At 40.8% G+C, this 24,430-nt stretch overlaps 2 protein-coding genes across 3 annotated transcripts in view; both read left to right on the top strand.

The window, feature by feature from the left end:
* pde10a (phosphodiesterase 10A) overlaps positions 1 to 14,933 on the top strand; it is a 50,612-nt gene extending 35,679 nt beyond the window's left edge. The window contains exons 5-23 of one of the 2 annotated variants that reach the window (XM_076077167.1): positions 868 to 991; positions 1,626 to 1,675; positions 1,802 to 1,942; positions 2,228 to 2,383; positions 3,482 to 3,532; positions 4,043 to 4,101; positions 4,392 to 4,443; positions 5,094 to 5,236; positions 5,798 to 5,890; positions 6,174 to 6,360; positions 7,328 to 7,470; positions 8,094 to 8,177; positions 8,271 to 8,421; positions 8,547 to 8,702; positions 9,485 to 9,657; positions 9,773 to 9,884; positions 10,069 to 10,149; positions 10,762 to 10,850; positions 12,352 to 14,933. In XM_076077167.1, coding sequence (XP_075933282.1) covers positions 868 to 991; positions 1,626 to 1,675; positions 1,802 to 1,942; positions 2,228 to 2,383; positions 3,482 to 3,532; positions 4,043 to 4,101; positions 4,392 to 4,443; positions 5,094 to 5,236; positions 5,798 to 5,890; positions 6,174 to 6,360; positions 7,328 to 7,470; positions 8,094 to 8,177; positions 8,271 to 8,421; positions 8,547 to 8,702; positions 9,485 to 9,657; positions 9,773 to 9,884; positions 10,069 to 10,149; positions 10,762 to 10,850; positions 12,352 to 12,451 — 2,145 coding nt within the window. In that variant the 3' untranslated portion in view covers positions 12,452 to 14,933. The remainder of the gene's footprint in view (positions 1 to 867; positions 992 to 1,625; positions 1,676 to 1,801; positions 1,943 to 2,227; positions 2,384 to 3,481; positions 3,533 to 4,042; positions 4,102 to 4,391; positions 4,444 to 5,093; positions 5,237 to 5,797; positions 5,891 to 6,173; positions 6,361 to 7,327; positions 7,471 to 8,093; positions 8,178 to 8,270; positions 8,422 to 8,546; positions 8,703 to 9,484; positions 9,658 to 9,772; positions 9,885 to 10,068; positions 10,150 to 10,761; positions 10,851 to 12,351) is intronic. The other variant, XM_076077168.1, reaches the window with a different exon arrangement.
* Positions 14,934 to 15,702: 769 nt separating this feature from the next.
* On the top strand, positions 15,703 to 20,673 carry LOC142933176 (uncharacterized). Its single transcript, XM_076077309.1, has 11 exons — positions 15,703 to 15,709; positions 16,974 to 16,981; positions 17,213 to 17,818; positions 17,997 to 18,119; positions 18,716 to 18,775; positions 19,368 to 19,492; positions 19,584 to 19,666; positions 19,903 to 20,087; positions 20,320 to 20,373; positions 20,470 to 20,531; positions 20,625 to 20,673. The coding sequence occupies exons 1-11, from the start codon at positions 15,703 to 15,705 to the stop codon at positions 20,671 to 20,673; spliced, it is 1,362 nt and encodes a 453-aa protein (XP_075933424.1).
* Positions 20,674 to 24,430: the final 3,757 nt, after the last annotated feature.

Below are 24,430 nucleotides of genomic sequence, written 5' to 3'. Positions count from 1 at the left end.
ATGCCATAGTTTACAAATTGGGTCGGATGGAGCACAGTAGTGATGCTTGTGATGTTAACATTAGAGTTAAAGGCCAGGCTCTGTGAGCTTTCAGGTCGGCATCAAATAGATGATTCACAAGAATAATAGGAAACAACATTAATCTGTGCTGCATTACACACGCGTCATGTGTGAGACAGTGACAGGAAGTGTATGTTCACACCTGTGTCATCTTTACACCATCAACCCCTAAGATGCCTGGTGTCAGTGCCCACAGCAGGCCCTGGAGCTGGGTAGAAGCAACTTTGCACACGGGGGGGGGGGGGAGAAAAAAACGAGGGCCACTCGACCCCTCAGTGCGTCATCCATACGTCTGTGCAAACAGGATGTGGGAGGATAGAAGGCATCCCGTGGGGGAGGCTTTCTAGTACGCCACTCTCCCTGCCGTCCTGCCCTCACCCTCTCTGCAGGCGCAGAAATAGACGGCTCTCTGGCCCCGTACAAGGCAGGAGGTCTGCCTCTTACGTAACCACACTTTTAAGCTGAGGCTGAGCAGCAGAGCTTGCCAGGGCTTTCATCAGAGCTGTGGGGCACCGGTGGCCTCCTCCTCTCGGGGACCGCGGGGGGATCCCTGGGCTAGAATGCAGCAGTGAAGGGGAGTGTAAGGGTGGGATGGTGGGTAATGTTGTGATGAATGGCTCCGTCTTTGTGAATGGCAAGAAGATCTTTCATTCAAAAAAGAGTCCGTAACATTAGACTGGGTGCAGTACAGATTGCAGGCTGTTGTCACGTGTTTCGGTGTCGTACGTCTTGCTGAATTTTCAAATTTAATCTCAGTGTTTTTGCAAAGCTGTGTGGAGTTGCAATTTCTGTGTGTCTTGTGTCCAGCAGTACCAGGACACAAATGTGCAGGGTGTGGTGTATGAACTCAACAGCTACATGGAGCAGCGCCTGGACACTGGAGGAGACAACAAACTCCTGCTCTATGAGTTGTGCAGCATCATCAAAACAGGTAGAAGTAGACATGATCCAGTTCATTGATCCTCACAGCTTCAGTCCGCGTCACAATGGGGAACCTCACCTCTATTCTGCTCCAATAAAAAGGATAAATATATATAATGAGCAGCAAATATTATTCTTAATTCAGCTTCGTAAACCAAAATCAAAATAGGGAAATTTACATGTCTTTTTAAATGATCAAAAGTTCAAAGTCACAAACTCTAATATGTTGCATTTTCTAAATACGTTAGAGTGTAAAGCATTCATTTCACCCAAACCACCCGACTCATTAACTTCTTGATCGTCGGCGTGTTCACTGATGCTCCTCCAGTCTCCCTGTTGTCACGTTGTTTGATAACATGACCTATATGTCAGTGTGAAATGGGACTGGAGAGGAGGACTGGGAATGAGATGAACTGGATGGCAGTCAAAGCCCTCGGTCAGAGTGCCCTTGTCGTTATGTGGGACATCGCTAATAGATTGTTATTAGATTGTACCTGGGCTATGTCCCTTTTACGCTTTTACTCTCAGGTATACCTTCCATTTATTGTTGGACACATCTATATGAGGGAACTTAACACACTAACGGCTAATGTCAGTTGTTAATGGACTGTCTAACCTGACATGTGTGTCTCTTTTTGCAACAGCAACAAAAGCTGATGGATTTGCACTTTACTTCTTGGGAGAATGCAACAATGTAAGTGCAGAGGACATTTGGTGAATACATTTCATACACTAATGCAGTTGTGGTCATGTGATTTACATTCTTTCTTTTTCCGCCATTTCTGTCTCCCTCTCTGTTCTCGTCCATGCTTCTCATTAGAGTTTATGTTTGTTCAATCCAACGGGGGCCAAGGATGGCCCTCCAAGCCTCATCCCCTCTGGCCCCATCGCATTTGGGACAACCGTTGCCGCTCATGTTGCCAAGACTCACACAACACTGCTAGTAGAGGACATCATGGGGGTGAGGCTGTTTTCCTACAACCAGCACAGATTTACTCATCATAGGAATCTAACATTTCACTGCATAGCTGTGATGTTATGTTATATGTTCCCTTTAATGATCCTTTCTCATCACCACCTGGTTCGATGCACTCAGCACCTTCGAGCTAAAAAAAACAAAAAAACACTGTAAATATACTTTGAATCTTCAGCTACGTCAGCTGATGTACCAGCTACACTGACCCCTCTCTGCTAAACTTCTTTGCACTTCAGGTGATAATGACCTTGCCTGGTCTGTGTGTTGCAGGACGAGCGCTTCCCCGACGGCACAGGGCAGGACTCAGGGATCCATGTTCACTCTGTCCTGTGCCTCCCCATCATCACTGCCATCGGGGACCTCATTGCCATCCTGGAGCTGCATCGGCAGTGGGGCACGGAGCCCTTCAACCTCAGCCACCAGGAGGTCAGTCTGACCCAGACAAAACACACCAAGAGTGGGAGGCTGGAGCAAGGCTCACAGAACTACAGTTAGCCTGGTATTCACCTTAATCTGGATCTGTTTAAGATCTCTATTCGATTTCTGGGGTTCAGTTGATTGTGTAAAACACTGAATAATTCTGTTTTTCTGTCTCCAAGCACTTTCTATTAGTTGCTAATGAAATACATTCAGTAGAATGGCAACGGAAATAAGTGCAATGAGCAAGAAAATCACTAAAAAAAACAGGTTGCTCAAGCAAGTATAGTCACAGTGAATACGCTTTGAAAATTCACACTTAACATTCAGAACTTTACATTAAAAAAAACATCTACCAATGTATTTGTAAATGTATCACATACTAGGGACGTGAGAATTATTTGTGACATTTTATTTCATTTTATTCAAATGTGCGTCAGTAGATTTTTTGGCACAATAAAAACACTGATACATCATCCTCTTTTAAGGTGATATGGGTCACGTGTTGCTTACACATCCAGCAGACACAGAGCAACATAAGTATTCATTTAAAGTAGTGTCCGATAGTTCAATATTCACTCTGCTTCTAGCTCTGATTTGGTCTACACTAACGAATGAGAGGAATGTCTGGTTCTTTAGATAATAAATGTTCCACTGTGTTCACCAGCTAGGTTTTTTAACTTTCAGTGTACAGTGTGTTTATGAGCTGTTTAAACAGCTGCTGGAAAAGAGGTTGATAAAAGCAAAAAGGTGTTAAAACCAAAACAATGAACTGAAAGACTTTAAAGTTCTGTAGAGTTGAGGGGAACGTAATAACTTTCTGTGCAACCCTGTTGCATTACACATAGTCACTTGACCCCTTTTTCATATAAAAACATCTATTAGTGCAGCTTAAATTTTAATCTGCAAATGAATCTAGAAATGGAAATGTAGCAGTGATACAGGTGTCTGTGTCCCCAGAGTGGCTCTGGATCTGTAGACTAACTGGCTCTTCTATGAGTATGAGACTGCCTGATGTGCAGAACAGATAATTGTGTTGTTTTTAAATTATGTTTGATTTTTTGTTTTCTGCATTTCTTTGGAGCTAATCTTCACTTTCTTTTCCAGGTTGCGACAGCTAATTTAGCGTGGGCGTCAATTGCCATTCATCAAGTACAGGTGAGCAAACTGTACTGTAACATTTCACCAAGGACTTGTCTGAGAGCAAGGAGAAACCTACTCTTCCCATTTATTATGATCTCGGATGACTGTTTGTTCTGGTTCTGCACTGGTGTTTTTAATGGGGAAATCCACTATGTACAGGAACCGGGTTGTCACTCAGCCCAGTCCAATCAACTAAGTCATAGATTCAACAAACAACTCCCCGAGGACGTCAATACGCCTTAGTGCTGTCTTTATACGAACATATAGCTTAACACCTCAGAGAAGCAGCGGCCACAGTGGACCTCTGAGCCTCAGTGAGCGGTGCAGCACGCTGCGCTTCTGGGTTAGCCGCTCGCTGCAAAACACGCTTTGTTGTTGCTGAAACTCTTGGCGGAGGCCAACAGCCAACTGTGTAGACATCAAGTTGGTTTGTTGACAGTATACGCAGGGTGCTGTTTCTGCTCTGTAAGAAATGTGTTATACGTCTGGGTGCCAGGTCACGACTCATTTCTCTTTTGTTTCTAGGTGTGCAGGGGCCTCGCCAAACAGACTGAGCTCAATGACTTCCTACTAGATGTGTCAAAGTAAGAGCTGCTGTTAATACTAAATGAATACTGATGAAAACATATCTAAAGTGTTTTTTACACAATGTTCTTATTTCAGTCTTAAGTTTGACAAAAATAATATGGGCTCCAAAGTGAGTTAGTGTCTTTACAGTTAGAATCAGGTCAAACATTAAATAAAAAGTTTTGCTCACCCAATAGAAAGAAATTACTGCATTTTAGGCAACTTAGCTTTCATGTCTTGAATGTGAACGTCATCAGAGCTTCCCATTTGTCAACATCTCAATGCGCCATTTCTTCTTTTCGCACAGAACATACTTTGATAACATTGTGGCAATAGATTCTCTACTTGAACATATTATGGTGAGTGTGATTTCTGCAAGTATGTGTTCATTCACATTGTCTTCAAGGCTACACATCCTGGGAGTGTGTGTTACTTTATGTGTGTTAAAAAGAGTAGTAATGCTGCCGTGATACAGATACACACAGGCTGTCTTGATACCTGAGGGGCACTGCTAATATTTCCTATTGTTGGCATTAAAGATATATGATAATAATAATAATAATACTTCTCATAATGATAATCATTTGTTACCAATATAATATACATACTAAGTACATGTTTAGACTTGGCTCAAGTTTTTCAGCTTGCAATATTTTAAAACACATTTGATCTGGTTGAGTGTAAAACATGATTTTCCTGTTTTTCTACTAAAAGCCACCTCTCTGTTTGTATGTATTTGTTACCTTGTGACTGTGGTGTCATCTCAGGTCATTCAAGTCATCTGGTTCAAACACTGAAATGAATTGGAATGACCTGTAGTTAGTTATACTCTGCGTCTCTACATTTAACTGTTCCATCCAAAAGAGAAAAGATTTAAACTGCAGTGATCTGGTTTACGATGATTTCAGTTAAATGTGCGAGATGTAATCTTCCATGTTTTTTTTTTTTTTCAGTTCTTTCAAACCCTCAGTGTTGCTAATAACGTTTTGTCCCTGGTGTTGTTTTGCAGATATATGCAAAAAACCTGGTGAATGCGGACAGGTGCGCACTCTTCCAGGTAGATCACAACAACAAAGAACTGTACTCTGACCTGTTCGATATCGGGGAAGAGAAAGAAGGCAAACCTGTCTTTAGGAAAACCAAAGAAATTAGGTGTGTAAGATTTACCCTTTTCTCCTTCAGTGTGTTAAACAGTATCCTCATTTGATTTTGAAAGTGTCCTGGTTCTATTTTTATCTATATGTATTTATACATCATTATATATTTGTTTTATACAGAATTCCATTGAAAAGTTTATTTTGAATTAGCAGAACAGTGATGTGAACACTAATGTTCAAATGTGTTTTTGTCTCCACACATCCAAAAGTGTGTTTCCCGCCCCTAGAAGACATTGTCAACCATAGTGTACAGTAAACAAGGTTCATCTTGTGACAAAGAAAGCTCCGACAGAAATGATTCCACCAATAGAAAAGCAGGGGGAAAATCTTTAACTAGATATTGTACCATTACAATGGAACATCATCAATTGTACCCTCTAAAAAAATAGTTAATCTACACACTATCTGTGCTCTAAATTGCATTTTTAAAATCGGGTTTTCACATGGATTATCATATTGTTGATTTTCACCCATGCACTCAGAACCGACAGACTGAGAAAGCCTTGACGGGCATCCACAAAGCTAACTCTTCCTCTTCTCTCCTCTTTCTCCGCAGGTTTTCTATTGACAAGGGAATAGCTGGCCAAGTGGCTCAGACAGGGGAAGTCTTAAATATCCCAGATGCCTATGCAGACCCCCGGTTCAACCGGTAAAAGCCATCTTTTCCATTAACTATGATGAGTTGTTTATCTAATTAGCTGAAGTTGAAGTTGTGCTATGATTTGTCCCAGACAATTCTTTCTTCAGTTGACTTTGCTTATTCTCCTGTATTTAGAATAAAACACTGTAGTCATACTTCTACTCATCACAGAGGCCAGAGTTAAGACCTGAACATGCTGCCCTTCTACTCTACATTTCACATTATAAACTCACTGAAAGAAAATCTATGATGAATTGACAGTAACATATTTTTTGTATGTCTTCCTTAACAGAGAGGTGGACCTCAAAACCGGCTACACCACGCGGAACATCCTGTGCATGCCCATCGTGAGCAGGGGGACCGTTATAGGTGTGGTGCAGATGGTGAACAAGCTAAGCGGAAGTGCCTTCACCAAAACGGATGAGAACAACTTTAAGATGTTTGCTGTCTTTTGTGCTCTGGCCTTACACTGTGCTAATGTGAGTAAAGTCAATACGTCTTAAAATGCTCAAACGACTAGCTGATTTACTCCAACAGCAAAAACATAATCTAGTAATTTCATATCTGTCTGCACAAGCCTGCTCTTTAGTGCATTGTAGATTATATAATACTTCTTCACCATGAATACTTGATTGTTATTTTGAGAAAGCTGCACCTTTGACGTAGTGGCCTCATCACTGCCCTAAATTCGTTCTGTAGCTGAAAGGCGTGTTTCAGCTGTTACTAGGCTGTGGGTTTCCCTATTTGTCAGAGAAGAAATTTCATTTATTTTCCAAGTTTTGACAAAGATAGTGCCAAAAGCTTCTATTTAAAGTGTGCATTGCCCCAAAATGTGAATAAAAGCGTATTTTCTCCGGGCAATGATTATTCCTTACAAGGAACACACAGACGTTTCACAAATCAAATCTCAAAGACTGCGTTGTGCGGTCTGTCTGTCGAAGCCTTCTCCTCTCTGTGGGGCCTGACTCACCATCTCGTGCGACAAACTTACGCAGGAACAGCGTCACCAAGTTGGTTTTAAAATTGATGAGGCCTGTTAATATTTTAAGACAAGCAGTCTGCATCCGTCCGCTGACAGGATTTATGTTTTGGTGTAATTTATGCCCCCACGTCTCCGGGAAACTTGCTCGGGCTGGCTCCTCATCTTCGCTGATTTATGGTGAAAGGTGTGAGGCTTGGCGCCTGTAGCTGTCTTATTCCTGTCTGTCTGGATAGGGGACAGGGATACAAACCAGATGCGGAGACTCTTTTTGAGACAGATAAAATATGATACAGGACTGTTGCAAATAACTTAACTTGGTCCGACCCTTTTGGAAATTCCAATAGTGATACTTAAAGAATTCAACAAAGATATGAGATATCTTCTCTGGGTGTTTGTAGCGCTGGAGTATTCAGTTTCTCTCTCGACATTTTAAAGACTTATTCCTGGTCCGTGTGTCTCTGCAGATGTACCACAGGATCCGGCACTCTGAATGCATTTACAGAGTGACGATGGAAAAGCTGTCTTATCACAGCATCTGCACATCAGAAGAATGGAAGACCCTTACCCAGCTCAACCTCCCTACACCCATTTATAAAGAGATCGAAATGTGAGTGCCCTTTCAGGTTTTGGTCATTATCTCTGCTGTGTCCCTGCTGTGAGTGTGGTTGAGCCACGTGTCTGTAAAGTGACGATGACAGAGTCCAGAAGCTCTGCATAAACAGTACAGGAAGGCAAGGCAAGTTTATTTATACAGCACATGTCCGCAGCAAGGCAATTGAAAGGGCTTTACATAAAACATCAAAAGACAAAGTGCCAAAGAAACACATTAAAGACATTTAATTACAATTAAAAAATAATAAGAGCCAAGAAATTAAAAAAATAATAGGACAGGTAGAAAATAATACATTAAAAATGACAGTGCAGTGTAAGAGATACATTAATAAAATTCAGCGGCAAACAAGAAAGTATTCAGCCTTGATTTAAAAGAAGTGAGAGTCGCAGCTGACCTGAAGTCTTCTGGGAGTTTGTTCCAGATATATGGTGCATAAAAACTCAACGCTGCATGGCCACGTTTTTCCAAATCCTGCTGAGACATAAGTCGGGAAGGGGAAGGTCTTCTGGAGGACAACTTGACAGTTTAACACACCTCAGAAGTCCCCTTATATGTCCTACTGTGTGCTGTACATGCTAATTTAGGTCTCTCCTTTCACTTCGTCGTCCCTCCTCCAGGTTCCACTTTGACATTAGTCCCTTTGAGGAGATCTGGCCTGCTGTGTTTATCTACATGGTTCATAACTCCTGTGGAAAGACCAGGTAAGGTTTCACTGACCGCCACAATGTCAGTGTCAGCTTTTCGTCTAAGTGCCGGTTGATCAGTTGCTAATCAGCCGTTCTTTCCATGTGTAGCTTTGAGCTGGAGAAGCTGTGTCGGTTCACCATGTCCGTACGAAAGAACTACCGGCGTGTTCCCTACCACAACTGGAAGCACGCAGTGACAGTGGCACACTGTATGTTCGCCATCCTACAGAAAACCTCTGGGATGTTCACAGAGCTCGAGGTTTGCTCCTCATTGGGTCTGGGTTTTACTGCTCCAAGATAGAAATACATAAAAGCAAGATCAGAAACTGGGGTCCTTTGTGATTTCAAGGTTTGTCTTTCTTGTCTTTCCACTCTGGTCTACAGAAGAAGGGTCTGCTGATCGCCTGCCTGTGCCATGATCTGGACCATCGGGGGTACAGCAACTCATACCTGCAGAAGTTTGACCACCCGCTGGCTGCTTTGTACTCCAGCTCCACCATGGAACAACACCACTTCTCTCAGACTGTCTCCATCCTACAGGTAGAGCTCTATTATGAAGAACTTACTTTAAGTAATCAGCATTTTTTCATTGATTTATCATCTTTTAAATTCTCTTGTTTATTATGAAATGATGTGCTTTGCATAACGTTTTTCACCTTTTCATTATAAGCACATCGGCATGTCTAAAGACTTGCAGATGGTGGGGAAAGACATGGGAATACCACATGCGAAAGAATTGCAGATATAACAAAACAAATTACAACGTACAGTAGCAAGGGGAGGGTGTCAAAAGTGATGCCATATGTGGTCGAATGTCATTACCAAAGCAGAAAGCAGGTCATCATTTGAAGCCCACTAATAAAGAAAGATTGAAACAGTAAAACTTTGCAAAAACACATAACTTCAAAAACTCATATTTACATTAGAACTGACTTTTAGAGAGTAAAACCACATGATCAAAATCAACGTGAATTTCATTTATTTTTTGTATTTAATTTATTCAATTGCAGTTCGTTTGATCAGATCAGACAGAACATTTTCACATTGTTCTTACACTTAAATTAACATATCATTTCTCAAAAACGAATGCTGACACACACACATTGTGAACTACAGACACAAAGAAAGGATCATATATATATATATATATATATATATATATATATATATTTAGTTCTGACTGCCCTCTTTACATCCAGGATCTACGTCAACCCAAGATGGCCTGAGATGGACGTGAGATTACAATCTGTTGTGGTCTAGCTGAGCTGAACGCCTCATAAGTGGAGCTTTTGCTTTTTTATTGATCTCTTTGTTTCTCATAGCTGGAAGGGCACAATATTTTCTCCAACCTGAATTCCAGCGAGTACGAGCAGGTGCTAGAGATCATCCGGAAGGCCATCATCGCCACGGACCTCGCCCTGTACTTCAACAACCACCAGCAGCTGTCGGAGCTGCTCACCTCGAGTGCGCTGGACTTGAGCAACCACACACACAGGTGAGGTCACGTCAAGATCACACCAGGTCTCGTAGCTTCAAACGCAGACCTGGTGCACATCAACGGCTCATTGAGTTTCTCCTCATGGCTATAACAAGGCTTTGCTCGCCTCCAGGGACCGTGTGATTGGTCTGATGATGACGGCATGTGACCTGTGTTCTGTTACCAAGCAATGGCAAATCACACGACTCACAGCCAACGACATCTATGCCGAGTTCTGGTCTGAGGTACAGTGGGATGCTGCTGGAGTTTAAACCGTTTTAGTGTCATTTAGTCAGTCAGACCTGTATGGTTACTTGAAAATGCTGTCCTACAATTTGTAAAGCGCAAAATAGTGTTGTCTATTGGTCAGAAGATTTGCGACGTTGTACAAAAATAAAAGGCAATTTCTCTCTTTATGTTCCTCCACAGGGAGATGAGATGAAGAAGATCGGGTTGCAGCCGATCCCTATGATGGACAGAGATAAGAAGGACGAGGTTCCCCAAGGCCAAGTAAGACCAGAACCTTTACTCATGTGTCTCTAATGAGGCTCACTCTCTACTTTACACTCACGCTCAGAAAGTTTCACACAAGTAGGAGTACTAGTAGTTGACTTAAATAGAGAAAATATGAAAAATATTACAATAACTAGTATCAGTTATATACAGATAACAAAATAACAACTTTAAGCATTGATTTATTTGTTGCCGCTCTTAAAGAAACAGGATGTAGTGTAAGAAGCCCCGACAGAATGCTATGAGTATATGTAGTATAATAAACTTAGCATATTGATAAATGATAAGGGTTAAACTATTATACAATAATAGCCTGATAATATAGAAAGGTCATAAGGTCATAATTGTTAAGAGTATAACAATGTCATAATTATTTTTGTATTAAGCATAATGACCTTAAAAATATGTTTCAGATGGTAATACAGGTAAGACAGCAAAGAAATGTAAAAGATACTTAATGTCATGCCCCTACACACCCATAGTCCACCCACACAACAATTAATATACACTCGAACTACATACACAGGCCTCAAATAATACTAACTGGTAAGTATTAAACTGCCATTTTACTTGCTTGTTTGTGTTTTTTTTATTTGTCCTTTTCTTAAGGTGGGATTCTATAATGCTGTTGCAATTCCATGTTACACGACACTGTCGAAGCTTTTCCCTCCATCCAATCCTCTTCTAAATGCCTGCAAGTAAGTATTCAAAGCTACAGTTTGAAAGTATGAGGGAAAGTCTTGTTCTTCGCCGTGTGCTTTGACAGAAAGCCATGCCAGAATGTGAGGTGACAGAGAATGTGTCTAGCGTATGTATTAAGCAATAAAAGATGATTTAACTATCTAATTGTAGGTGTTTTCATTTCTATTTTTTGTGAAATAGGTCAAAAACGTAAAACAGTCAAAACTATACAATACTTCACACAATATTGTCGTGGTGATTTCACATCTGATATGGCCAATAAATGCGCTGACAACAGCCTGAAGAGCAAAAAGTGGCGTGTGTGCTGGCCTCGTCTGACTAGCAGCAGTTAGCCAGACAAATAGAGGTGATAAGACGTACGTGTATAGGCGCACATTCCAAGAGTTCCACGGAAAATACAAACAAAACACACAAGTACTGCACTGATATTGGATTAAACAAACCTGTGCTCGAAACTTTCTGAAAAACATATTCAGATACATACATCTCAATATAGAAAGCAGTGAACTAACAGTGTTTATGTGTCGGTTTCACAATCAATACAGAGTGTAAGAATTATATTTGTACTGTACAGGATCATATGGCACATGTGCCTGCCCTCCTGTGGTAACCCGCTGGTCTTTTAAAACGTTGTGACCTTGATCCGCGGGGAATGCAAACAAAGTGAGCAGTGTAATATTTAAGCCCCGGCTGTACGTCAGCAGCGGGCCTTGGGTGGGCAGCGAGCCTAGACCCCGCGGAGCCCGGCTGCTTGTTGTGGGATCTGCCACAGACGTGTAAACTGCATCAGCCTGGCTGAGTGAACGCAGCAAAGGGCAGCACTTTCTGCACTTGTGTGTGTCAGGCTTAATTATAGCACAAAGGGGAGAGGTTACCTTCATGACAATAAGGCCCGATAGTGCCGCTACTGCAGATGACGAATGAATTACACTCGCTGCGGTGACATGTGTTCGACCATTGTTAATTACGTTTAGTTGTTTAATACAGTTTGGTGTGGTTTAATGCAGCTTTTGTATTGTTGTTGCAATGTGTTGACATTTAATTTGGATCTCTTCAAGACCATAATTGACATGGTGATTATGTTGATATTCTGAAATTTCTGTTCTAATATCATTGCGAAAGTTGCATAACCTCACCTCTGTTGTCCATGCCATTTTTAACATCAGATGCACACCCTTGTGGCAGCAAAGTGCTATACTTTTGTGAGCTAACTAGCTAGTTACCCATCAGTAGCTACAGGAATACATTTCATTTTCACCACTTGAGATTGTCAGCTGTGAATAAGTAACAAATATAGTTAGTATATACATGTAGTAATAATAGCTTTTTCAAAACAAAATGTCATCATGAGGTAATTTGAAAGAAAAATAACATTTCATTCACAGTGTGTTTTGTTTGAAATTGTCCTTTTATTGATGAAGTTTGCATGTCTTTGATTGACGCTGACATGGTTGTAAACCGACAACATCCTGAGTCTGAGGCGTTTTGTGTTTGCAGGGAGAACCTGGGCCAGTGGGAGAAGATATCGCGGGGAGAGGTGCAGGACGTAGTGCCCAACCGGCCTTGTGATTCGGGCCCTGTCAAGGTTGACAACTGACTACCAAAGGGGTTGCTGGCCCACCAAAGGAATACAACTAGAATCCTGCCACGGACCTGGTACTTTGTAGGGGGAAGAACCCACATCCTGTGTTAGCAGGAGACGGATCAGCTAAAGGCGACTTGACTTTGAAAACACACAGTTACCTCATTAGGTGATGAAGGTGTCGACACTGACGGTTTCACCGATCCCAGAGACTGACAGACAGCCGGTGGGGAGGGACTTCAACCCATCGCTCTACATCCACTCAGCTTGGGAATTAATTTGTTAGAATGGACATGTGCCGTTTTGGTTGTTTTAATTTTTGGCAGTTTTAGGTTATGTTATGATTCTTTTTTTATATGAGCTGATTCTTTAACGGTCTTGTATTTGCAGGGGCCTTACTCTGAACCTTTCACAGGCTAGAAATATGTGAAATCTTGTTGTTGGTTCAGGCTTTTTTGAAATGGTACTGTTTGCCTTCTGTGGTAGGTTTATCGTACGCACACTACTTCACCAAGGTATTTCCAGAGACAGAAGGAATGTGTAGAGCAAATGTATGGTTTAAAGCCACCTTACTGAGGAGGTGGATGCCGGAATGTTTTTTTTATTACTTTTTGAGCAAAAATCCTTTTGCAGTACTTGAATAAAAACATACAGCCTATTCTACGTGGAGAAATCCCCCACAGCATATTCTTCAAAACCTGAATGAACTGTGGCGAGAGGATTTAGATAATGTCGACTCTTGTGAACACAGTCACAAGAGAGTCACAATGTTTCTCCCTGAAGTGGACCCCACAGCACTGCCCACGGCCCCTCCTGGCATTTAGGAACCTGCTGCATAGTGGATCCACTTTCTTCTGATTGACAGAACCTGAGCCCAGGTCAGCAGAAATATTGCGCGCAGGAAGGAAGGAAGGAAGGAAGAAGATGATGCATGAATAGCATCAGTTATAGCATAGTTGTGTGCAGGCTTATAGCAGCATAGTAAGCCCATTGAATTTTCATTGTCACATTTTTCACACCACTATCACATCATTAATTATTTCACACAACAATCTGGTTTCTCCTCATTAATCAGTAATCATTTCTACAACCATGAATAAAACACAATACTGCACAAGTCGGTTAAGAGTCCCAGCAGATTCTAAAGATTTCTTTGTTTGCTGTGACACAACAAACTTTTTACGTGTTGACTACTTTATGTAATGACTAGATAGCACCCTGATTCATTACACAAGGTTAGGTGTTTGAGTTATTGAGGTGTAAATTTAAAAAAGGGTGAGGGGGTGGGATAAATCGTAGACTATACAGTGACAGTGAGTTTGACATTAGGTGTCCTTGCAGGTTCAAAGCCGTAGTGTGAAACATTTATGATACTTTTTTGCTGATGATGCCGGGCACAGCAGCTCACCAGAAGTCTCAACAGGGGTCAGCTTCATATTTTCGCATAATCTCAAACCCCTTAAGCTAAAGTGCATCATATGTCTATCTCTGGGATTGCAACTCAAGAATGTTTGGTTGACTTTCTGCAAGTGTGTAACAGAAGTCCCCCTCATTTCCATAGCCTGTCGAAGGAAATAAATCCTCCTCCTTTACGCTTACTCTCCAACGCCATGCAAGGGGGTACATTTGGACTCTTTCAAATGAGTTTCCGAGATCTTCCAAAAGACTATTTTTTTCTTCTGAAACTGTCATTCCAGTGGACATTGTCCCTCCAAGACTGAAATTACCGCTCAAATGATTTGTTTTACAACTGGTACTGTGGCTCCCAAATGGTGTGAATGAGCATTTTGATGAATGTTTTGTTGATCCTCGGTGGTGGCATGTGGGTCAGTGCGCCATCAGTTTTCCTGATGTGCTCTGTCTTACTTTTCAGAATTACTTCCAGTAAGCATCAACCAAGAGCAACAATTAGCATGCACCTCAACTAAACTTTATATATCATTTTTCAGGATACGGTAATAGCTGTATATTGTGTGCAATCTAGGAATTAGTTTGTACAGACTGAGATGTATGCTCTGATGGCGCTAAACTGAATGGCAGTTGTGCACTTTCAGACTGCGTGTGTACACTGTGTGTGTGTGTGTGTGTGTGTGAGGGAGAGAGAGAGCTTCTGACTGTCTCTTTCCCTGCTCCAACCCCACCTGAGAACATGGATAAGTCCATAACACTGCACTGTCCCTTCTACTTTTCAGCACCAGTTATATTTCATTGTCTGCACTATGTTTAGCTTATGGTCTTTATCATTATTATTATTGATAATTATTATTATTGCTGTTATTACTATTGTTATTTTCTTAATTAGAGTTAAATTTAAATTAACTTATATTTTTTTATACAGAGAAAAATAATGTTGGCCTTTTTGTTTTGTACAAATTAAACATTAAGATAAACAAAACGGTCCAGACATGTTACTGTTACCCAGAATAATTGCGGAATGTCTCAACTGTAAACGTAAGAGCAGTAGCCCAAATGACTTTTATTAAATACCTGGAAAATACATGTCAGCGGCTGATCATTCTTCATTTCCTGTTTGAATTACCTACCGGTTTGCATTTATTTTACTGTTAATGCAGAATATTTTATTAACGTATTGCACTTAATCAAGTCCATTTATTTAATTATCCGAGAGATAAGTCGGGGTTAAATATTTGTACATTTTTGTTAAAAGTTAAAGTATAAATAAGAATTGGGGATCTTCAAAATAACTGGCAATGGTGAGAATACCCTCCCTTAATTTCTTGTTGGCCTAGCAGAGATACTAACATCTGTGCTGAACGTTGTGCAGTTGATGAAAGTCAGCACCACCCCATTTTAAAACAAAATTTGTTTAAAAACATGACCTGGTCCCCATTTTTAGCCTGCTAATATATGGTCATACATTTCACCCTTCTAACCTCTCAAATCAGAGTTTCTGGTAGGTCCACCAGCCCTAGAGCAGCAATAGCTACTGTATGTCCATCCGTCCCATTCATGTGAACTTTGGCACAAACGCCCACTTGGACTGAAGGATGAAGGGATTAGAATTTTGTTGTCAAAGTTCATAGGTCACTGTGGTCTGTGGACGTAAACTGCAACATGTTTGGTGGAGGCATGCAACCACGAGGCAGTAATTTGAGGTTTTGTTTTTTATTCATTACTGCAGGTAATACAGCAACGTTGTCGACGTGTTTTATGATCAACAGAAAAACAGAACTCCCTGCCACACTGTAGCCAACTGTATGTCTGAATTTCATATTTTTATTTGATGGCATGCTTCGATCTGGATCATGGAAGGTGTGTTCATGAAACATACCTTAGAATTGTTTAGCAGTGGTGGATATTATTGTCTTATATATCATCAATGAAAAGCAGCACAGTGTCAGCAACAGTTATTGTAAGTTGATCTCCCTCAGTTGTTATCTCTTAGACCAACAATGAGGGTTTCATTTTCTCAAGATGGCTGCCCACCACTACATATCCACCACTGTGTAACACGGCTGCAAACAGACACTGAGGTTGTGGAAGGCATCCGTTGGCTTTCTCCAAATCTAAACTTGTCTTGAGAAAAGTAAAAAGCCTAACACTCCTCTTCAAGGTATTTTATAGGGTAGCAAAATAAAGTGGAATGGGGTTACGGAAAGAATGGGCTCACAAGAGTTTGGGTTTGAGATACAGGGAAGCCCTTGCCTGCCCTTTTTCATGGCCTGCAAATATTCAAATCCGCCCTTGCTTTGCTATGATTCTTTACACATGGTCAGCTGTCTGAACTCCATACCTGCTATCGCACACACATATGTTCTTTGCTCTGATGGATAAATGTATTTTTCTTTTTAATGTTTGTTCCTTTGTTTTCTGTTTGTTGAGAGTTTGCAACAAAAAAAAACAGAGAAAGGAAAACATGGAAACTAGAGGAATAACATATCAGTTTGTTAAACTCTCCGACTTGAAAACTCTGGATTTTGAAATTGACTTCTCTGATTGGTTGAATTCTCTCAAATAACTAAAAGACAAAATGTTATTTTCACAATAATTTCAGAGGCCACAACTGTTATATATGACTTAGCAAGCTAATTCTTGTATTTTTAATTCTTATCAACCTAATGCTTGCTTTCTGCACACATGAACTTAAACCTACAGTGCACAATGTATCAGGTGTAAAAGTTTGATTATGGTCTGCACCGTAAACTACACTTCCACTTCATTTTTTTTGCCTCGCGGTGTTCCAAAGCACCTAAAAGTTCACAAGTACGATTATTATCAAGACATTGAATGCAACGCAGACATTACGCGCTTCGGTGTCCTTGGCGACTGAGCAAAGAACAGACTGTTGTGTTCTTGAAGCACGTTTGTTGTGACTCTGCACAGAACTACAGTCAGCTGACAGGTGAGGTTATTGTTTTAGGGTTTCTGAATGTCTGCAAACATTTTGGTTATGATAGGGGAACTCAGGATTGTGGAAAACCAATTTGATTTAGAATTTACAAAAGTATTAACGCTGGTTAGATAGCTTAATTGATTAGCTCTACCTCCATTTGTTTTCACAATTTTGTGTTTTTAGGAGTGAGAGTACTTTTTTTAGACACACAACATTGCTGAGTTCATTGTTAGTCACCTATTTCAAGCAATTTAGGCCTAATTGTGAATTGCCTTGGATAAAAGCGCAAACTAAGTAAATGCATTTGTGTTAAATATATTTGGCGGAATCATTGTACTTCTGCTGCTTAATATTGGGACGTTTACTGTCACCTTGTGTGCCTTTCAACAAACTTTACAATACTGTGTTTTGTCCCTTCATAGCCAAAGCCTGTGTGCTTTAGGAGCGACATCCACAGACGGCTGCTGGCTGCTGATGCTGGTCAGAAGGCTGATACCCTGACCTACTCCTCGGGTCATCTTGGGCCCCGCAGCATGAACCAGAGTCAGCCTCACAGGGAGACAAAGCAGTCTTTCTGGAGGATGTCTCGGGGCCTAGAAGAAACCCCAAACCCTCTGACACGCCAGCCGACACGGACAAAGGCGCTGACCTATATAAAGAAGAAAGAGATGAAAAAGTTCCCCTTTGAGTTCTCCACTGACACTGCTTTAGTAGAGTCTGATGTCTCGGGGTCAAGACAAGGCCAGGCTTCTGATTGCTCATCACATGCAGACAAAACGGAAGATACATGTCTACCTAAGATGGCTTCCTGTTCCTCAAACTCTCTGCCGCTCCAGCCGAGAGCCCTGTCCCGGAAAAAGTCGAACTCTTCATCTGATCTGGTGGGGAAACAGCGTTCTGACCTCACGGGCCCGAGTAATAAAGGCCAGTTAAAGACAAAACAACTTGTTGGCAGGCAAGTCATAGCCAAGCAGGACCTCTGGGCTGGAATAAATGTTGCTGAAATGCACGAGAGGAAACTACAAAAGGTGAGAATGGTCACACAGACCAAGACATCCCGCAACTAATTTTGTAATTGCACCGTTGTGCAATTTCCAGGCCAATTTTACATGAGATGGCAGTTTGAAATGTCCTCTCAAACTCTTGCACAAGGTGCACTCACGTCTTAACTTGGTAACGTTTTGCGTGTGTTCCTGTCATTCCCAGGAGCTGAGGAGGTTGTCAGCGCAAAGCTGGCCCGACAGAGACCGCCTTGCGGTGTTCAGTGACGTCTTTGATGATGTATGTGAGGGCTCGCCAGTATTTGGACGCATCCTGAGGGAAATTAAGGTTTTTCCATTTCCTCTGTACCCACTAGCACATTTTTAGCATGTGCCGTCAGATGCATTTCAGTTCTATCAGAGCCAAGGGAGATTGAGTCCCTGGTGTAGCAAGCGGAAGTGGAGCAACCACTGGTCATGGTGCGTCTGGAAGCAGGTCATCAGTGGGCAACGGTTGCATTACTGCTCATTCATAAAAAAAAATAAAAATAACTCAGGGTCATGCAAGTGTCTTTTTTTGCACACAATGGCTTTGCTCACACTGTCAGTAGAACTGCTTTGCATGCTTATAATTTAGCATTGCGCTAATGTGTGCATTTTGCTCATGAACTAAATTTAAATTGAACTGGTCATTGCTTGACAGTCATTTGTTGTAATGAGTAGATAGTGAGGTTGCCTTGCAGCTAAAACCTATATTAACAGAGAATTTAACAGTAGCTAAAATGTTACAGTAACTCGGAAAATGTGTAATATTTTATTAACACACATGATCTGTACCTGGCAGTTTGTATTATGATAGATGTCTACATTTTTCAGTAAAGTTTTGATTTCTTCTACAAAGACGCATCATTTAAAAAATAAATAATGTTTTCTCTTTTCTTCCAGACAGATTATGATTTGTATGTCAACCACTTGATGGCTTCCCAATCATTGCTACACGACATGGTAAAGCACACTGCTCTTAATCGATTCAAATAAATACAGAAGACATACGAGAAGAAGAAGAAGGCCTGAGAAATGTATGTCACTTTCTGGCCTAATTTCCTGTCAGAAACCTTGACTCCCTTCTGTGGGTGTCAGCTGATTGACAACAAGCATATCATACAGTAATGGCTTTATGTTTACAGTAATGTATTATAAATTGCCTTTCATACTGTGTTAGAATCCTCTAAAAGAGGAAACATTAGTGCAAAGTTGAAGTATTTTCAATGTAACAAAACCGCACCTATAGTTCAGCAACAGTTCATGTCAAAGGTCACTCTTCACGGGGCCTGTCACCATTTTCATGGTAATATGTCCATTAGAAACTGATCTCAGGGCTGCTGGCACTGTGATATTTTTTCAGTGGAGCGAGTATAAGCTCATGTCATTTTTGAAACAGCAAAATATGTTTATGAGGTCATGACAGATTTTGCAATGTCTTGGAGCCTTGAATCTTTTTGCAAAAAGCCACAGAACAAGAATTTCTCTCAAGCATGTTTTGAGTTTTTTTTTGGAATGCAAGTGTTCATATGTTTTTTTTGTTGCTCTGTTACAGTCGCTGGAGACTTCACTCAAAGATCTTGGCAATGACAAAGTAAGGCAAATGGAGTTGGAGGATGCTGAAAAAGAGGTTTTAAGGCTGGAGCAGGAGGCCAAGAGAGCTCTAGAGGAGAATAAACGGTACTGCACGGATCTGTCTACCAAAATCAAAGTAGATATGATTATATACTGTCTCATCATTTTAAGCATGTTTGTTCCTGTTTGATCTCAGAGTCCGAAATGAATCACGGAATGTTCCAGCTATCATGGGCCCAGAGGACAGTGACATGACGAGTAAGTCTCAAGACTACGCTGGTAGATAATCATTGGTGAACCACTTCTAAGCATTTGCTGTATATTACCCTGCAGGCCACGACACATGCTAACTTTTAAATGGCGTGTGTCTCTGATTTGGACAGACTGAACAAATAATTACTTTGTCAGCAGGCATAAAGAAAGTGTTTTAGTTTAAGTGAGCCAGCTGTGACTTTATAATGCCTGCAGGGGGTGTGTGTGTACAGATACAGATTCATTCTTCTGTGCTTGGACAGATACACCTCTGTCAGGGCTGCATGACAGAGGAACTGCCATTGGCCACACCAGCAGTGTCCAATCCAAGAGGCTTCAGGTGTCGAACACGTGGCGGGAGAACCAACAGCTGGAGGAGGAGCTTAAGGAGAAGCCAGTGTCCTCTGTTATAACCGCGGCCACGGGACGATGCATCAAAGACCTAAAGGTGCTGGGAGAAAAAATAAAATGTCTGTTAATACTAATATACTGTATTCTGCCCTGTTTCTCACAAGTTCATGAACAGCACGAACTTGACTGTTGCATCCCATTGAGCATCAATTTTGCCTTTGCACTCTTTCAGAAATAAACTTAAAGCAGGACTTGTACAGTAATTGGTGTGCACTAAAAATGCATATGGCTGCATGTTTTATTTAGCTTCTTATTCTGTTTGCTCCCAGACAGAGATAATGAGACTGATCGCCTCAAATGACCGTCTGAAGACCACCAACAAGGCAAGGGAGTTTCACCTTTGACAATCTTTTTTTTACTTAAAAAAAAGATTTTAAATGCATGTCCTGTGATGTAACACTTTGTATTTCCCCCTAAAGGATTTGGAAAACAACACCAACATGGTGCTGAACAGAGAGAAAGCAAGCAAGGCCATGAGACGGTACATGTTATATTGCACATACTGGGACACTTGACTCAGAGACGTTTGACTCTTTTTTTTATCTGCTGGTGTTTTCTTGTGTTTTACCACTAGGACGTTGTGGGACGAAATATATTGTGATCTACAAACAGAGAGTGGATAGCGTCACCAGCAAGTGAACCAGATGATCATTTATTGAGATTGACGTTCCAAAGTGCAATAAAATGAAGGATGACATATTCCATAGAGTCACATCTGTCACCAGCAAGCAACTTAATTCGATTACAATATCTTGTCGCAGCCCTTCAGTTTAGTAAAAATAGTTTTTGTCCAGAAATAACACCCCAGATCATAGCACACAACTACCACCAGTATCAAGCAAGAAATGACACAATGTACAAATACACAATGTACAACTACTACAAAAACAGTAAAATGTACATAGGATTCAAAAGTACTCATTTTGCAGAATGGCCCCTTTAAAAGTTGTAATCTATAATATATTTTTACTATGTTATTGTTACTTATGCAACATTATAGGAATATTTTGATGTCGTAGGTGAAGCTAATATTAGCTACTTTATATACTGTTAGTTTAATATATAATAATACATCATATTTTAAAAGATGTGTTTTGTATGTAAAAACATAATTGACATTAACTAGTATTATGCTAATATTATTCTACTAGTACTATATATATCAAATTACTTTCGTGGAGTAAAACGTACAATGTTTGCCTCTGAAATATGGTAAAGTTGAAGTATATATAAAGTATACACTTTTCAATACAGCTTTGAGTAATTGAATGTAGAGGAAAGTCATGTTTCATAGTTTCCAGCAATCCATCCTCGAAAGTGAATTTGACACTTCACATGGGTTGTTTTTGTGGCCCAGAGCAGTGCAATTAGTATTTTGTTAATATGAACAACTTCCACCTTAATGTAGAAATCAAATAATATATGTACAGCCTGGAGCAACTTGAATGTTAATGAGTTGAAAGGAGAACTGTTTCAAAGCAGAAACAAAACCTGGATATTGTCACATCCATCTTTTTCTGATGTATCCTGTATGGAGCTGCTTATGAACCGTAGGTATGAACACGGTACCACAGACGATTAGACAGATATTAAGTCATTCCCTCATTGCTGGCAACAGGAGACGATGGTAAGTATTCATTTGTACAGGCTGAATGAGGCGTTGGAAGGAAAATCCTGACACTCCATGAGATCATTCACAACTGGTATCCTTAAAACAGACATCTGATGTGGGACAGGTTCACTAAAAAGTTCAAAATGATCCGGAGCATTGGGAGCATATTATTCTTCAAACACCAGAGGGCAGCAGAGACATGCTAAATGAATACAATTATTTGTGATGTTGAATATCATCTTTTCCTAAACTTAACTAAGTCGATTTGTTTGTTTTTGTTTTTGTACAAAAAAACAAATATATTTGTAGCAGTTTTAAGGTAAAACTGGAGTTTCTTTTCCCACAGTTTACCCAATATGAAAAACAACCCTTCTTGGTTGAAAGTGGCAGAAATATCACGATATTACTGTCAAAATAACTATAATTGTCAGTTAAATAACCCAACAGAAATATAAAAAAAATATTGTACTTTATTAAAGTAACCACCATTAAAGTTTTGATTTATGACCCAATATGAAGATCATAACAGTGTTTGGCTGTGATTAAAAGGAAGGCGAGTCCCCGCAATGTGGCTGTGTCAACAGATTTATGTCCCAACAACATGAGCAATACATGGACTCACACACCTCTTCTAACCTCGAGGGCCCGAGTAGTGGGGCATTGCCCGGCTCTGGAGGAGTGTCTGGACTTGGAGGAAGAGCAGTCCTGGCTCTGGCACTCTTCCTAAGCTTTTTCTTCCTTTCTTGCCATTTCTTTCTCTGTGCTCTCTTCTCTCTTTCACTGAGGTCTGACACTTTCTTCTTTCTTCCTTTTACTCTGTCCTTTCTCCACCTATCCTTCTCTTTTTTGAGGTATCGTTGCCTTCTTTCAGTGTCTGCATCCCGACGTGCCCTGCAGCAGACAGGGGCGCCATTCCCTGACAAATACAAGCATGCCATTTTTAACAAATGTTTTAAAAGTATATAACAAATACATTCATAATAAATTAATAATGAATACCAACACATGCTGGAAACACTATTCCAACACTTAACGTCCCCCCTGTTACTGTGTAACAGGGGGGACATTTTATGCTAAAGTTAGCCATTACTACTCATGAGATGAAAAACAAGCCAGCGCTTTGTGACTACAGAGGAATATCTTTAGTACATTTATTAACCTTGTTTCAAAATGACCAAAAATGATTGGTTTCCACTATGAATAAGCTTAACAATGTGGATATGTTATGGTTTACAACATCATTCAAGCATTCTTAAACATTGGAAAAAAGGTTAATTAAAGAGTGATTCTTACTCTGCTTCTTGTAGAGTATTTTTCCCGCCACAAATATATGCTACTTCCTGAGTCACATGACTTGTCAGGGGGAGTGAGCAGGGGGATTTGCTTCATTTTAAGCATTAAAAGCGCATTAATAACAAAAAATAACAAAAAATAACATTTGGTGAGGAATATTATAAACAACGCTATACAACAATAATGAAAAATATAGAATTTCTTTGATTTATATTACTTATATTTGTATGTTGATTTGACCAAACATGATTGGGGACATGGCAGTTTAGCCTACTAGTGCTAAAATTGGAATAATTATTTTTAATTGAATTAATCCTGTGTACATATCATTGTGTTCTATGGTAGAGGGGGTTTAACCTCGTCTTTGTCTCCAAACACCTTCACCTGGAATCAGTGTTGGTTGCTGTTTCCATGTGTCTTTTGAATTGCTTTCAATAACCATGGCAATCAGAAGCAATCACCTTCCAATAACTTCCTGGCTAAAATAAATGGCAAAAGTGATTGTAACCTATAGGGCAGATATCAGGGCACTATTAGTGCAAACTTGAACTAAATCGAGGTGAAAAATGACATAAGATTAGGGCTGAAGGCTCATGTTCCATGTGACTTCTGAGTAATAAAACAACAATTAAAGCTTTGTGGATAAAACAGTGATGAAATTACTCATTTAATGTGTTCAAGAATCACAGAGAATTAGAGGAATTATAGAAGCTTTCATTGGATTGATATGAGGGGACCTTTGCCCCGAACATGAGAACATGCTTTGCTGTCTGCTAGAACCTAATCATAGGTCAAAGTCTGCTCACTGGCTTGCACAGGGCCAGTAGGAGCAGTGTGTTTTTGTCACTGTCTAAGCTCTTCTCCCCCTGTTAACAACACCTTGCCTTGTGGGCTCCTGCTTGGATTGTCATCATGCTGCTTCGGACTGTAGTTCTGCTCTTCGTCTGTGTGTCCACGGGCATGTGTGCCACTTTAGGCCACTACCAGACTAAGCCAGAGGAGGACGAGGCACCTCTTGTGGACTCAGCTGCTGTTACTGATCGTGTTGTAGCAGCTGAAGAAGCTGCAGCTCCAGCAGATACCAAACTAAGCGATTCACCGGCAGTTGAGGAACCTGCAGCCCCTTCCATTTTTGGGGACAATCTGTTGGCTGAAACACTGGCAGAGGATAACCCTTCAGATGACAAACCAAAAGTGGATGTCCCAGTAGCAGATAGTGCAACAGCCGAAGAGCCAGAGCCAGACAGTGAAAGGCCCGCTGGAGATCTCCCTGCCATGGAAGCTCTTACTGGTGAAGCTGTGACCCAGGAGCAACCTTCATCTACTGAGGCGGAGGAGGACAATGACATCAGACCAGTCCAGACAGACCAGTTCCTAAACGAACCCTTGGCACAGGAAGAAGATAGCAGCTGGAGCTTCAACTCAATTAGAAATAGTTTCCAGAGTATGCACGGATACTTTGGGTCCTTGGTGGA

Source organism: Anarhichas minor, unplaced genomic scaffold, assembly GCF_050575085.1.
Source record: "Anarhichas minor isolate MPS153535 unplaced genomic scaffold, ASM5057508v1 ptg000058l, whole genome shotgun sequence".
NCBI classification, from domain to species: Eukaryota; Metazoa; Chordata; class Actinopteri; order Perciformes; family Anarhichadidae; genus Anarhichas; species Anarhichas minor.
The sequence above is the reverse complement of the archived record's forward strand: the minus strand, read 5'-3'. Positions and strand labels throughout refer to the sequence as shown.